This window comes from Poecilia latipinna, unplaced genomic scaffold (genome assembly GCF_001443285.1).
Source record: "Poecilia latipinna isolate Pla-1442-1.1 unplaced genomic scaffold, P_latipinna-1.0 Scaffold649, whole genome shotgun sequence".
Classification (NCBI taxonomy): domain Eukaryota; kingdom Metazoa; phylum Chordata; class Actinopteri; order Cyprinodontiformes; family Poeciliidae; genus Poecilia; species Poecilia latipinna.
Window position 1 is genome coordinate 2,780 of NW_015113265.1, and position 13,356 is coordinate 16,135.

The window sequence follows — 13,356 nt, forward strand, 5'->3', positions numbered from 1 at the left end:
TGCCACGGAGAGCTTTAAAACCCTTGGGTGGATGCTGGTTTGCTGGGTCTTCAAGCTACTTGGCTTAGACCTCCTTCCCCTTGACACACCTTGCAAGGCACCATCATAAGACATGTTTATTTTTTTTTAGCTTTTGATGCCTTTGCCTAAAGTAAAATAAACATCCTGGGGCAGCGTTGGAAAACCGCAGTGTTTTTGCAAGGAATGAGCTGTTTGATTGCTCTCTTAATTCTCTCTAATGGCACCTATTGGAGGCTTTTTATGGTTCTTGTAACTTAAGATGCTGGATTAGTAACACAAACACTGGCAGAGGCTCTCGGATGCTGAAATCTTCCTGTTTGACTTGATCTTCACATCGTCTTTAGTTCATTCTTGTAATTTTGCAAACAATGCAGGCTGTGTGTTTCGTCCTCTAATGTCACGAGAGCTGTTTCTGTTGCCCTGCTCGTCCTGTCTGTTTTGTCAGACACGCCTTTATGTGCACAGGAACCATTAGTGGTTTTATGTTTCTCATTTCATGTGCTTGTGTGTGTGTGTGTGTGTTTCTGCGGGGGCACACGTTCATGGTCTTTGTGCGTTTTTACTTTAGAGCCTTTGTTAAACTGACTCCTCTGCAGAACGCAGGCGTTCAATGTGTTTCTCATTTCCTCCTTGGCTTATAAATACGGAGAAGTAAACAGATCTCTGTGATGGCGCTGCTTCATGCTGCTGATTTATAGCCTGTGTCTTCTGCAGACTGAAGAGGCTGTTTTCTTGTGTTTCAGAGTGTTTACAAAACACATACACACACACACAGCAGGATGTTTCTCATCAGCTGAATCAGACCACGGATGTAAATAATTTCAGTGCAGAGATCAGTAACCCATCCTTTGAACTGAAGGATGCTGATTCTTAACCCCGTTCAAGCGACTGACCTACTGTCTCCTCTTTCGCTCTAAGGTGGCTCCGATGTCCGGCAGTCTGAATGGGGATCTCATCTCGTCCTCCGGTCTCAGTGGCTCCACCTGCGTCTCCGAGTCGCCCCACTCCCAGAAGCCCGTCGTGCGGGGAAGCCTCTCCGTGGCGCAGGCCGACTACCCCGAGCGGCCCGATGTCCTGCTCCGGCGGGAGACCGGCTCCTCGACGCTTCCTCTCCCGCTGAAGACGGAGGTGCCGCTGCACCTCTTCAGCACCACCAACCAGCAGCACAAACCGGTCGGGGTGCAGCAGCAGATCCCCACCAAACTGGCAGCGATCAACAGCGGCAAAGGGAAAGGAAGCAAGAGTGGGAAAGCGTCGCATCGCACCGACAGCTCTGGTAAGCAACCAGTGATTTCCATTTACCAGTACAGTACTTCTTCCTTTTTATTATTAGGCCTGTCACAATAACAGATTTTGTTGTTTTCAGACCATTTTCAAGTCATATACTTAAAGCATACACTTAAATTTCTAACAAACATATCACAATAAATCAACAAGACACTTGAAACGACAAATAAAAATGAATACTGAAAATTGTCCTTAAAAAAGGGCTAGTTGAGACCGATGCACCAGACTAAAGACTCTTTTATGTTTTGTTTTTTTTTAAATTTTTTTATTTTATTGATCATGCGGTTTATTTGGAAACAAACCCCAGTGTTTAATGGGACAGCATGTGATACTCCAGCAAAATATATATTTACATAAATCTGAACGGCATGCATTTGCATTCAGCCCTCTTTACTCTGATACCCCCCAAGTTAAATCCAGTGTAGCCGTCTACTTTCAGAACAAGGCACAGGCCGACTACCCCGAGCGGGGTAGTTTGTAAGTGGGAGTCAACATGTGAAATTAGAGCAGCAGGTAACATGTCCTCCCAGCAGCGTTGTTGAGCGTTCAGAAGCCGACGCCAGCAGTGACACCGCCGCAGCTGTCAGCCTGTGGGAGATGTAGATGTTTATCTCAGAAGGAAACAAGTTTTGAGTTGGTCTTATTGAAATAATTCCAAATTACGTGAGAAAGAATGTTTTTGAGATTCCTCTCTGCATGTCTGCACTTGTACTGAGCCATATTTAGAGCCTTTAAGACATTTCCTCCTCCTCCTTTTTACTTTGATTCCCACAATAATTATAGAACTACAACTTTTGTAAAATGCATCATTAGATTTTTGTTAATTTTTACACATTCCTTACCTTAGACCATTGTTTAATTTTAATTGTTTAATTTTGAGGGTAAAACCAAATGGTTTTACCCTCAAAATTATTAAAAAATTTCCCTGTGGGAAGCTTCACTGCTCCACACGCCTAACACTGCAATCTGCCAACCCTCTGTCTCTTTTTCTCTCTCCGTTTTGGACATCCTCCTCTTAGCCTCGGTGGACATGAAGCAGATGCTCCCCCTGAAACTGTCTGTTAGAGACGACAACGTCCTGAAGGCCAAACGCTCCATCAGCCCCCATCAGCAGTCCCTCCAGTCTCACTCCCTGCATCACCACTCAGGTATCTGTCCAGATAAACACATCTTCACGGCGCCTCATTTATCGAAAACTGGCAAAGAAATCATCATTTGACATGATACCTATGGATCATGTCAGATGAAACTCTGTGTGAGGTAGATAATTGTGTGTTGAATTTTAAGGTGAAAGAAATCCCATTTTCCATACCACACCCTTGTATGTTTATAGTTTTTTGTGACCGCTTTTCTATAACCTGACTTCCTTTTTTTCCCCCTCCTTCTTTTTACAAAGTTCATGGAGGTGCTTGAAATCCTTGAAAAATGCTTGAACTTCTATTAGATGTAGGTTTGGAAAGTGCTTGATTTCTGTAAAGAAAAGAAAACTAACACGACGTGGTGGTGGTCCTTGAGTGTACTTGATATTCAAACTGCACTCTTGGGTAATAAAGTGCAATCCAACGTATGACTAAAAGCCTAATTTTCCCAAGCGATATTTATAATTAAATTCAGATATTTAAAGATAATAAAAAAACATTTTTTTTCTCTGTCAGAAAGCTTGGTGAGAATATTGTTTTAGATTTTTTGTAACTTTCTCTTATATTTGTAGTTTAACTCATTCCTGCTGTAGAATATAAAATACCATCACAAAGTATTTATTAACAACAGTGAATAGAAACTGTTTTCTTTTGTTCATTTGGACTCCGAAGTGTGGTGCTGGGAAAGTTTCAAAACGTGCCTTGAAAATTCTTGAAAAATGCTTGAATTTTTGTGTGAAAAGTGTACAAACCATTTGTAATGATTTATCACGTTGTTTTATTTTGATTCTATTTGTCTTTTAATTAATGGAAGCGTCACAACAAAATTAAGATGTCATCCAAAGACACAATAAGGGATTGAAACTAACGTTCTCTGCCAATTTTGTGTAATATTATCTTTATGGTTGACTCACCAATAATGATCATTTAATCGTCTCGTGTTAAAAGTACAGAATGACGAATAGATCTGCAAACATTCTCGAGTAAAACTGAGCCGACTGCTAAGCTGCATTTTTCTGCTGTACACGTTTGAACTTTGAAGTTGGTTCTCACGGACACAAACCTGAATGTTCACCTGGGCAAGCGGGACCCCGCCCTGTGGCATTCCTCTGAAAAGCTCACCCTCATGCCGGCCTCGCCCTGTGTAAACACCAATCAGTTTCTCATCCTTCCTTTTGATAAATGGCCAGCTCTTCTGTTCACACACACACACACACACACGTTTTAATCCTCCTCTCTCACAATCACTTTGAATAAAAATCATTGGGAGGATCTCATGTGATTCACTTCAGTAAGGGCTAAGTGGGCCACACAGGGTTTTCTGAAGGGTTTAAAATGACCTCAGCAATTACAAATGGTATTTCATTAATCTTGCTATTGAAAATAAAGCTAACACTTTGGGCACTCCATCAGAAATGTAAATATCACAGCAGCGTCTGTAGTTTCAGCGAAAGTGAGGATGGAACATAAAATAGTGTGGATTTTAATTTTTTTTTTATTTGTCCCTCACCAGATTCTTTTTGAATTCACAGCATATAAACCTTTTAGAAATGTCATTGCACATTACCTGTGCAAAGACTGAAGTTGCTTCGCTAAACTAAGCAAATTTAAAGAAGTTTTAGTAAAAAAAAAAAAAATCCCTTGGTGTTTCGCCTTTGGCGTTGGCTGTCACCATCTACAAAACTGGGAGTTTCCTGTGTTTCCATTTACTCAACTTACTAAACTTATTTTTTTACCTCTTTTGATATTTTTTTTTATTCTAATATTGTAAATCAATAAGAAATGTATATTTGCAGTGTGTCCTTTAGGAATCAAATAAAAAACTAAATACATTGCTACAAATTTACACACATTACTGAATAAAATATGTAAACCACCAAAATATATTATTTTTTGGCACTACCAGAACTCCATACAATATCTGTTTGATGTGGGTTCCTAGCCACTGATGTTTATACTGCAGCTCTTGGTAATAAACTCAGAAGCTTCCTGCTCAACTCAAATGGGTTTTATCACCTTCTAGTCAAGACTCTGACGTTTCCATGGATACCAAATATGTCTATGTTTAACTGAGGGGAAAATAGTCCAAATCTGCCCCTGGTACCGGTTCTGACCAGCTCGGAATATTGCAAGCATACTGCTGTTTATGATTTCTGGATTAACCCTTTCTTTTCTGCTGGTGTTTTCAGATCAGCTGAGTCCAGAGCAGACTGGATTAGACACGCAGCCCACCTCCTCCATCGGCTCCAACCAGAAGCCCCCCATGCAGGGCGTGCAGCCCCATCCTCCCCCCTCCGTTCACCACCTCCACTCCCAGAGCGCCGACTCCCTCCCGTTCCAGCCCCACCTGCAGCCGCACAGCCTCAGCCAAATCGCACAGGCCAACGCCCCGCTGAACGTTCACGGCCTCAGCGCGACGCCGCCCTACAGCCTCCCTGCTGAGGACCTCAACAAGGAGGACGTCATATTTTTTTAAAGCTCCAGCTGCCCCAGGACCGAGCACTGATCCCCCCAGTCTGACCACAACTTATTGCCGAGGCTCGCGTGGAGAAATTTCCCCCGGCTTTTTATTCGATAGCGTTTGCTAATTCACATTTTAATCCAAGCTGCCTCCAATATTTAATTTAATTCTTAGGTATAAATACTTACAAGTATGGGGTGCAAAGGTGTTCTCAAACAAAAGAGAACACCTCTTTTGTTCTCTTTTGCGTTGATTTATTGTTATTTTAATTAAGTTTTATTAATCCAAAGACACAGAACACATTTCCGAACAGGATCTGACTGAAAGGACAACGGCGAAAGATCATTTTTTTTTTTTTTTTTTTTTATCTAGAAGAAGTTCAGCTTGTGAGAAGCAAAACGTTCAGTGAAGGATATTTACCGCTCTCTCCTGCTGGTCCTGGACCATCATGAAGCTTTTCATCAGAAGTGATCAAAACTCTGCTTGAAGTTTCATCTGCACATTGTAAAAACAAAACAAAATGAAAAAAAAAACTCCTTTCCAAAATAATGAAGGAACATTTTATGGGGAATATGTTGAAAAATGTTGATTGTACAACTTTTATGATTGTAAAGCTTAATTGCATTTTTTGGTACTTGTCTTAAATGTGCTTCTTTCAAAAAAAAAAAAAATCGTAACACCACCAGTCTTATTGCTGGTTTAGAAAGTTGACTAACATTTTATTTCAGCAAAGGCAGGGCTTGTTTTTTTTTTTTTTTGGGTAATATGTGTAAAAATATGAAGTGAGACTCAAAGAACACACTTTCCTTAGAAGAGTTGGAGAGTTTTTTTCTTTGTATTCATAACGCTAATCTGCCAATCTTGTTCTGCTTTGGTCAAAATGACGAACCAGAATTGTGCTTATATAAGCGGCGAAATGGCAAAATGTGGTCAAATTTGACATTTCATTTTAGTTTGTTTCACAGAGGTTGACGAAAGTAAAAAAGACGTATTGCAGGTGAAAACTGAATCTGTTTGTTCTGCTGCTCATGCTGAGCTTGCTGTGAGCTCTGTCTGCATGCTGGACTTTAAAAACAAACGATTCATCAGAATCGGAGGATGAGCAATCAGACGGTGCCCTTCATGGTAGAGATGCTGTGATCATGAGTTAGAGGCTGATTTCCAATCTGATTTTTTTTTTTTAAAGCTTGAGGTGCTTGTGTTGTTTAATATCTATTCAGATTTCAAGAGGAATATCAGAAGATGTAGGGTTAGAATATCTTTTTCTGGTCTTTTTGACATAAAGGAAGCAGATTTAACGTTGATGTAAAACAAGATTTTTCTGTTTCAGACAAAATGATCATGGAGTTTACATTCTAAGCAATCTTATCATTCCATATCATAGATTATTAAGCATCTTTAGGTATTTAGATCCTTCCATTAGTTAAAATTTCTGAAAGGCCACCGACGTTAATCCAGCCTGGTTAAAAGCTCAAAAGTATAAAATAAATTTCTGTGAGCCCTATGATTCTTCTACCACAGGCGTGTCTGAACATGTCTTCTCTTGACTAGCTTCTTGCATCTCTGTGCTTCCTCTGATTCATTTTTAATCACCTAAGTGGGACCAAAACTCAAGTTGTCTTCACTCGTCAGCTGCGTTCACACTGAAGTGTTGTCACGACAACCTGGTCGCTTTTTATGCATGAAGTTTTCTGCTGGTTGGAAACTCGGACATCAAACTGATCACTTGGTTAAGTTCAGATCACCAGCCCGCTGCTGGGTGCATCTCTATTCTGGAGTGCGTTTGGAGAACTCGTTTTAAAAGAAGAAATAGCAACGGCTGCCTAAGTTCTAGGAGTTTCTCCTCACTCATTACTCGTGCAAATCGAAACCAGAGCAGTAAAAGGAGACCTAAAGTTTGTATTTTGCAGCTGACTATCAATTTCAAAGTTGATGCACGCAACTGTTTTGAGTTTGTTCCACTGGACTCTGGTTCACGTTTAATATTTCATTTGAAGGATTGTGAATGCTAAAAGATGTACAACTGAAATCTATTTGTCTTGAGAAGAAAATGTGGAGGTTTCCATTTTTTTTATTTTTTTTAACTCTTTGCAGACAGAGACCAAGCTCAGTAGGGTCACCCGGAGCGGCTTATTTTATATCCTGTATATTTTTGTACATACTTTATGTGACCTACAGCATTAGCTGCCCTCCTGTTGCTTAATTTGTTCATTTGTCATGAATCAGGTTGTAAAAATCCAGCGGAAGTCTGTTTCTGTGTACACTTTACACACACCCACACACACACGCCTGTATGTAAGCTCACCTGTGGACGCTCTCAGCCGTCGATAAAACTATAATCAAATGTTGCTGTAATTTAACTGAAATTGAAGGCATTTTTTATTTTTTTATTTTCTCTCCTCACTTGTTTTTGTTGTCCGAACTAAACTCGATGTCCGCTGCCTGCTGGCTCTCTGGTACGACTCATGATTGAGGTTTCACCAAGATTATGCATCAGTTAAAAATATAATTGTCTGCTCTTTTTTTTTTTTTTCTTGTTTTTTAGTGGTTTGAACCAAAGACATTCGGCTGACTCTGTTCCACTCTGTGCACACGCACGGAGGATTGAACACACCGTGCGCGTTCTGTGGTTATCCACAAGGTTTATTTACTTGCCTATAAAAGAAAATTCTTCAGGGAGTGTCCGTAGCAATTGTTTACAGCATGTTGTAGTCCAGCTCACATCCTGCGTTGGGTCTGGCTTTTGGAAATCGTACGCTTCCTCTGCCAGATTACAGATCACTCCTCTTCTACACTGTAGACACGATGACGATGAACCAGCTGAATGTCGGTGGGATCAGTAGGCATGGGTTGGTGTGCTTTATGTTTTAAGGTTTAATTTCTGGTATTGAAGACTAAAATGCAACAGATGTTTCTGTTGCTGCTACAATAATATAGAACATTTACTGGCTTTATAAGCAACATATTGAGCAGGAATCTGCAACTTGCAACTCCACAGCCAACAGCGGCTCTTTGGTCCTTCCATAATGGCCAAAATAGTGCAGAACCACTATTTTATATAGATGGATACAAAAATGCAGATTTTAACAAGTTTTTTTTTTTTGCATGGAATAAATTCTTCATTGAATTTCCACAACAGAAGTATCTGTAATAGTATTGACTCATCATTATAGTGGAAACTGTTTTTTTTTTTTTTTTGCCTCATTTTCCACAAACATCAACATGCCACCTAAGAAAATGTATCAATCCTCTTTTTGTAAATGTTTTATAGTTTTTCTTTGTTTTAAAACCTAAAGCCAAAAACAAAATGGTGGTTCTTTAAAAAGAATGACCACTAATTTTCCTACAGTAGATATTCAAAAATTAAGTTGTCCTTTTACCAATGGTTATGTGACTTTTGTGGCCCTAAAGTTTTATATAGCTGGACGAAGGGCAAAAACGACTCCTTAGTGTGTAAAGGTTGCAGACCCCTGATACAGAACAAACACCATATTAGTTTCCAAATGCTGACTGCATTCAAATACTACAAATTTCTGCTTTTTATAGAGTAAAATAAACATTACCAGGTGAAATTGGTTGCTTAGTCAGGCTATCTGCTCAGGTAGCCAGTCTGCTTGTAGCTTCACGACTGTTTAAAACAGCATTACCTTAATAAAAGGCCTATTAGTGACTTTTAAATACTTTCAAGAAACTGTTTAAAAAAAACAAAACCTGCTTTCCTTCAGCCAGCCAATTAGTAGTGAACAGCAACGGGTGGGGGAGGGGCTGCTCTTTACAAGCTTGAGAAAACGCCATCACTCAAACATGTTTTCTGGGATCTCATTGAAAGGAATTTAAGGTACGACGTCAAATTGTAGCTTTTTTAAAAAAATTTTTAAAAGCCTAACTTTATATAGCAGTGATAGCAGAAACCTGCCCATGCCTGGTGCCCCGCATTCTGGCTTTGTCCTCAACTATAATGCTAATAATAATAATAATCCTGTTAGAAAATGTTTGTCTGTTGACGTTTCATGTGGTCGCTCACTCCAGGGTACGTTCATAACTCTGCAGCAGATGGAAGAACTTGTGTAAGAGCACTTTAGCTTTGCTCCAGAGTTTTGCGTCAGTCCTCAGCAGGTGCCACTGTTCTGATCAAATGAAGTCTTAAACGTTGCATCGCTGCACTCGGACGCTTGGTGTACTTGACTGTTGTATATTTCAGAATGTGGTCAGTCGTGCCACTGTGTGTACGTGTATGTTTTTGTCTGTCTCTCTGTGTGTGTGTGTGTGTGTGTGTGTGTGTGTGTGTGCTACAAAGCAGAAGAAGCATTTTATGCACACTTGTTGGACCTGTAATATGTAAATAAACACGCAAAATATTTTATTTCCTCTGCCAATTTTACACTAGTCACTTTGGATAGTAGCATACTTGAAGAGGAAAATAAATGATTATAATGTCTGTTGTTTTCTGTAAACTTGTTTGTACCGACACTTATGACATCTGTAGCACACGGCTAAAAAATTGATTTTTGTACTTTTCTTTTTCTTTATCTTATTCACTGCACCACATTAGAGCACAAACCGCTGCCTTAGAGAGACCTAGTAATAAAAATCTCAAATGATCACTTTTGTCTGAATTATTTTTAATAATAAGAGGTGAGGCAGGGCTAGAGCACCCTCTTGTGGTGACTGAAGGTTATAAACGGCTTACCTCAACTTTACCTTCACACAACCAGCACTAAGAAATGTCCTATTTTCTTATAATCAAAGATGCTAACAAAATGTCGCATGCTCCGTTGTTGCAGAGGAGAAAATTAAATCGCTGAAACCAGATCTTAACTTATTCCCGTGCATAGCTAGTTGCTATAGGAAGTTGGAAAAGTTCATTCTTCACCGCCATTGGCCATTTTCAGGTTCAGAAATTTTCGTTCATCTACCAACGTCTAAATCTAACCCTAAACAAAGTCTAGTCTAATCTTTGTTACAGTTTAAGCTAGATATTTGCTGCATAAAAATACACATTTTTACTTCAGTCTATTTTTTCTATTTTAGGTCAGTTGCTTATTCAAATTACTTCTATTTGCTCATTATAGAAGCTACATCTCAATGTAATGCCGGTAAAAGTGTTGCTAGAGAGTTAAAGGAGTGATGACTTCCTGAAAGTGGAGTGTTGGAGATAGAGACCCAATTTCAAGGTGTTAAAAGTAATTTGACTGCGTAATTTCAGTCATATTTGATTTATGTAGCACTTTTATAACAACTGAAGGTTGCATAGTTACTTGATTGGGCTATAAAGTTATACTATGTGGCTGGAAAACGCATAACACTGCCCCATGAAAGCCCCAGCATCCGGTATTGCCACAAATGAATCCAGATCCACAAAACTCTTGTGAACAGATATCTGATCCGCAGCTAGGGCAAAAACTACCCCCTTCTACATCCCGGGTTTAATAATCATGTCTCATCTCGAGTGTGGACAAACTGTGCAAAGCTAAAGCAACATCTCCCGGGAAAAAACGATTTACAAAAACTCAACAAATTCTTTTCAACATTTGCTTTGCCTTGCAAGCAGGTTTTAAACAATTACTCGTTTAACTGTTTTGTGGCTCACATAGACAATTTCTATCCAACGTGCAGTGGAGCCTTTCCGCTGAGCTAAGGTTGCTGGAACATGTAATTCTCCCTGATTATTGAGGATTTTATTAACTGCTCATCAAAATAATCCTGACCACCCAATCAGCTGGCTTACTCACCCTTTTGCAGCGTCTAGGAGGTGCAGCAGGGTGTTCAGGACCCCGTGTTTAGACGACCTAATAACAGCTTACCCCCAGACAAAGCTCTATTTCGAGGCCCTGTGGTTTCGGCCCTTCAATCCCTCTCCAACACTAAAGGCTGCTAGTTCCTGCCTTATTGTCATCCCGCCGTGGCAGACGCTACTGTAGTCGCCCTTTTTTTTCTTTCTGTTTTATTGTCGGCTGTCATTAGTGGCTTTTCTCTGTCTCCTCTCGACAATTATTTTTCCTCCTCTGTCTTTGCTCCTGTCTCATTCTTTCCAACTGCTCTGCCCATCGCGTCCGGTCATGTGTCAGACCTACCTCGCAGCTCCGAGGCTGTTTATGTAACACAGGACGTCCGGAGTCTTGGCCGCCATTGTTGTGTCTGTGTGCGAGTCGGAGACAAATAGTCTCTCCACAGAGTGAGACGACCAGGCAAACGCCATAAAACACTGGGACAAATTTGAGTTTGATAGACTCTGTGTCAGCAGTTGTTTTTCACTTTGGTTTTGGCTCCATAAATCTACTCTGGGGCTTCAGGCTTCTACTGCTGTCTTCAGAATGAGGGATTATCTTTTTGATTCTCATGACAGGCCAAACACATTATTCTCAAGACTTGTTTTATAAGTTTCGGCTGTAATAATTTAAAAAGAAAAGTCTTGGAAGAGACGATACAAATGGGTTTAGCAGACAGCTCTGGTTGAATGTCTTTTATAGTTAATGTATTTGAAAATATAAGTATCCAGATTTATTGAGCTTCCTAAGGGATCCATACGTCTAAGCATTCAATATTTACAGTGAATCTACATCTATTTTACTGTGTTTTTCTGTCAGTTTGGCTTGTTGACAATGTGATACAGTGACTTAATTACTTAATGTCTGGGGGCATTCAAGTACTTAATTAACGTTGCTAGATCAGTAAATACAGTGTCAGCCTTACCTGTGATCAAAATGTGTAAAAAGCTTAAAAATAATCTTTTACTGCACCAGCATAATCCTGTGCATTTTTTTTTAATTATACTGGACCTTCTGTAATTGCTTAAAGTTAAGCCCAAAATGACTCCTAGTCCTGGCAGATTTAGGTATAAAGTAATCTTTTAATTTTACATGCATGTTTCTTCAGACTTAAGGTGATAATCATGTTTTGAAGAGGCCTCCACCTCGTTGGATTAGCAGTGCTTGCTAACAACTGTCTTGTCATCCGTTATACTCTGCAGTATTGCCTCAGCTGCCTAGAAGTTTCAAGACGGACGGCTACCAGATACCTTTCCTCCCTCTTTGAAGATGCTTGGATGATGTGAGCTGTGGCAAGATTTAAATTGAATTTTAATGGTTAATCTGTGAATGGAGCTACAGATTAGGAAGACAGTAAGACATCAGAAAAGATAACTCGTATAAATACCAGTGGAAACTTGCAAAAACTGAGCATTGAGAAGTGTGTAAATATTTTTCAAAATTGCCTTTTACAAAAGATGCAAATAAAAATGTTATTATTTTAATTGTTTACACATAAACCTACCTGTGACCCATCATATTTATCATTCATCCATTGATTCCTACTTATTCTTGCAGAGTTGCTGGGAGAGCTGGCGTCTATCTCCAGCTGTCATTGGATGAGGTGGAGGTACACCTTGGACAATTTACCAGGCCTTCAGCGAATCACAAGGAAATACAGGAAAAAATACCACAAACACCTAAAGGTAGTCTACTGTGTCCAATCAACCTAGCCTGGTGGTTGAACTGTGGAGGAAGCCAGAGTACCCAGAGAGAATCCATGTACACATGGGGAGAACATTATGAATATATGAACTGTTACTACTATTTTCACTGAACAATACTTAAAGCTGAACCAATTTGCATTGTTTGCCTTACACAATAAATGAACTTAATAAGTTAATGTTAAATAATTATCTTCTGCTTGATCCTCTGCTGGGTTTCAAACACTGAACTATTATCCAGAGTTTGTTGTTTCTCCAGGTTTTGCTATGAGAAGAATGTGAAACGTGGAGCGCTCCCTTGATGCAGTTTCATTGCTCCTGGGTGTCAGAGGAGGAACTCCATGTGTCTGTTTTTTTTTTTTTCTTTTTTAAAAAGACCAAATGTGATAACAGCAAGATAGTCAGCAGTAAAACATGCCCCTGCTTTACACCCTGCTTACATAACCTCTCAGGCAGCCTGTGGGATAAATATGGTTTGTGCAAGCTAAGGTATTTGAATTATTTGAGTTTGTCCGTGGCTGTTTTTAAGGAACCGAATAGTTGAGGCTTGTATTGACACAGCGCTCCATCAGTGTTACAACAGACAGTTCTAATGGATTGTACAATATGTAAACTATCTTAGCTCTGGTTTGGATGAATGAGAGTCTTTGTTCCTCCACCCTGCTGGGCTGATCTCCTATCTTACATCAACAAAGGAAGTTCCTGTTGAGAAGGCCTCCACAGAGAGCCATTGTGCCAGGTGGAAATCAGATCAGATGGAGAACCGTTGTTGGGTCACAGGAGACGCCTCAGGTGAACTGAAAAGACGGATTATAAAGGAAGCATGCTCAGTGTTGACTCTGCCTTTGTCTTTTTCATGGGATCTGCATTTTGGAGTCAGCTGGAGCTCGGTGACTCAGTCCTGTTGGACCAGTTTTACTCCCTTGTGCTTTTGTGTTGATCACATTTTATCAGGAAGGGAGGAAAGGCTGTAACTG

At 39.9% G+C, this 13,356-nt stretch overlaps 1 protein-coding gene across 1 annotated transcript; it reads left to right on the plus strand.

Moving 5' to 3' along the window:
* Window positions 1–868: 868 nt before the first annotated feature.
* Window positions 869–6,426, plus strand: arhgef18b (rho/rac guanine nucleotide exchange factor (GEF) 18b). The gene is made up of 3 exons (XM_015043785.1): window positions 869–1,297; window positions 2,328–2,456; window positions 4,637–6,426. Exons 1-3 carry the CDS (start codon window positions 949–951, stop codon window positions 4,921–4,923), a joined length of 765 nt encoding a protein of 254 aa, XP_014899271.1. The 5' UTR covers window positions 869–948; the 3' UTR covers window positions 4,924–6,426.
* Window positions 6,427–13,356: the final 6,930 nt, after the last annotated feature.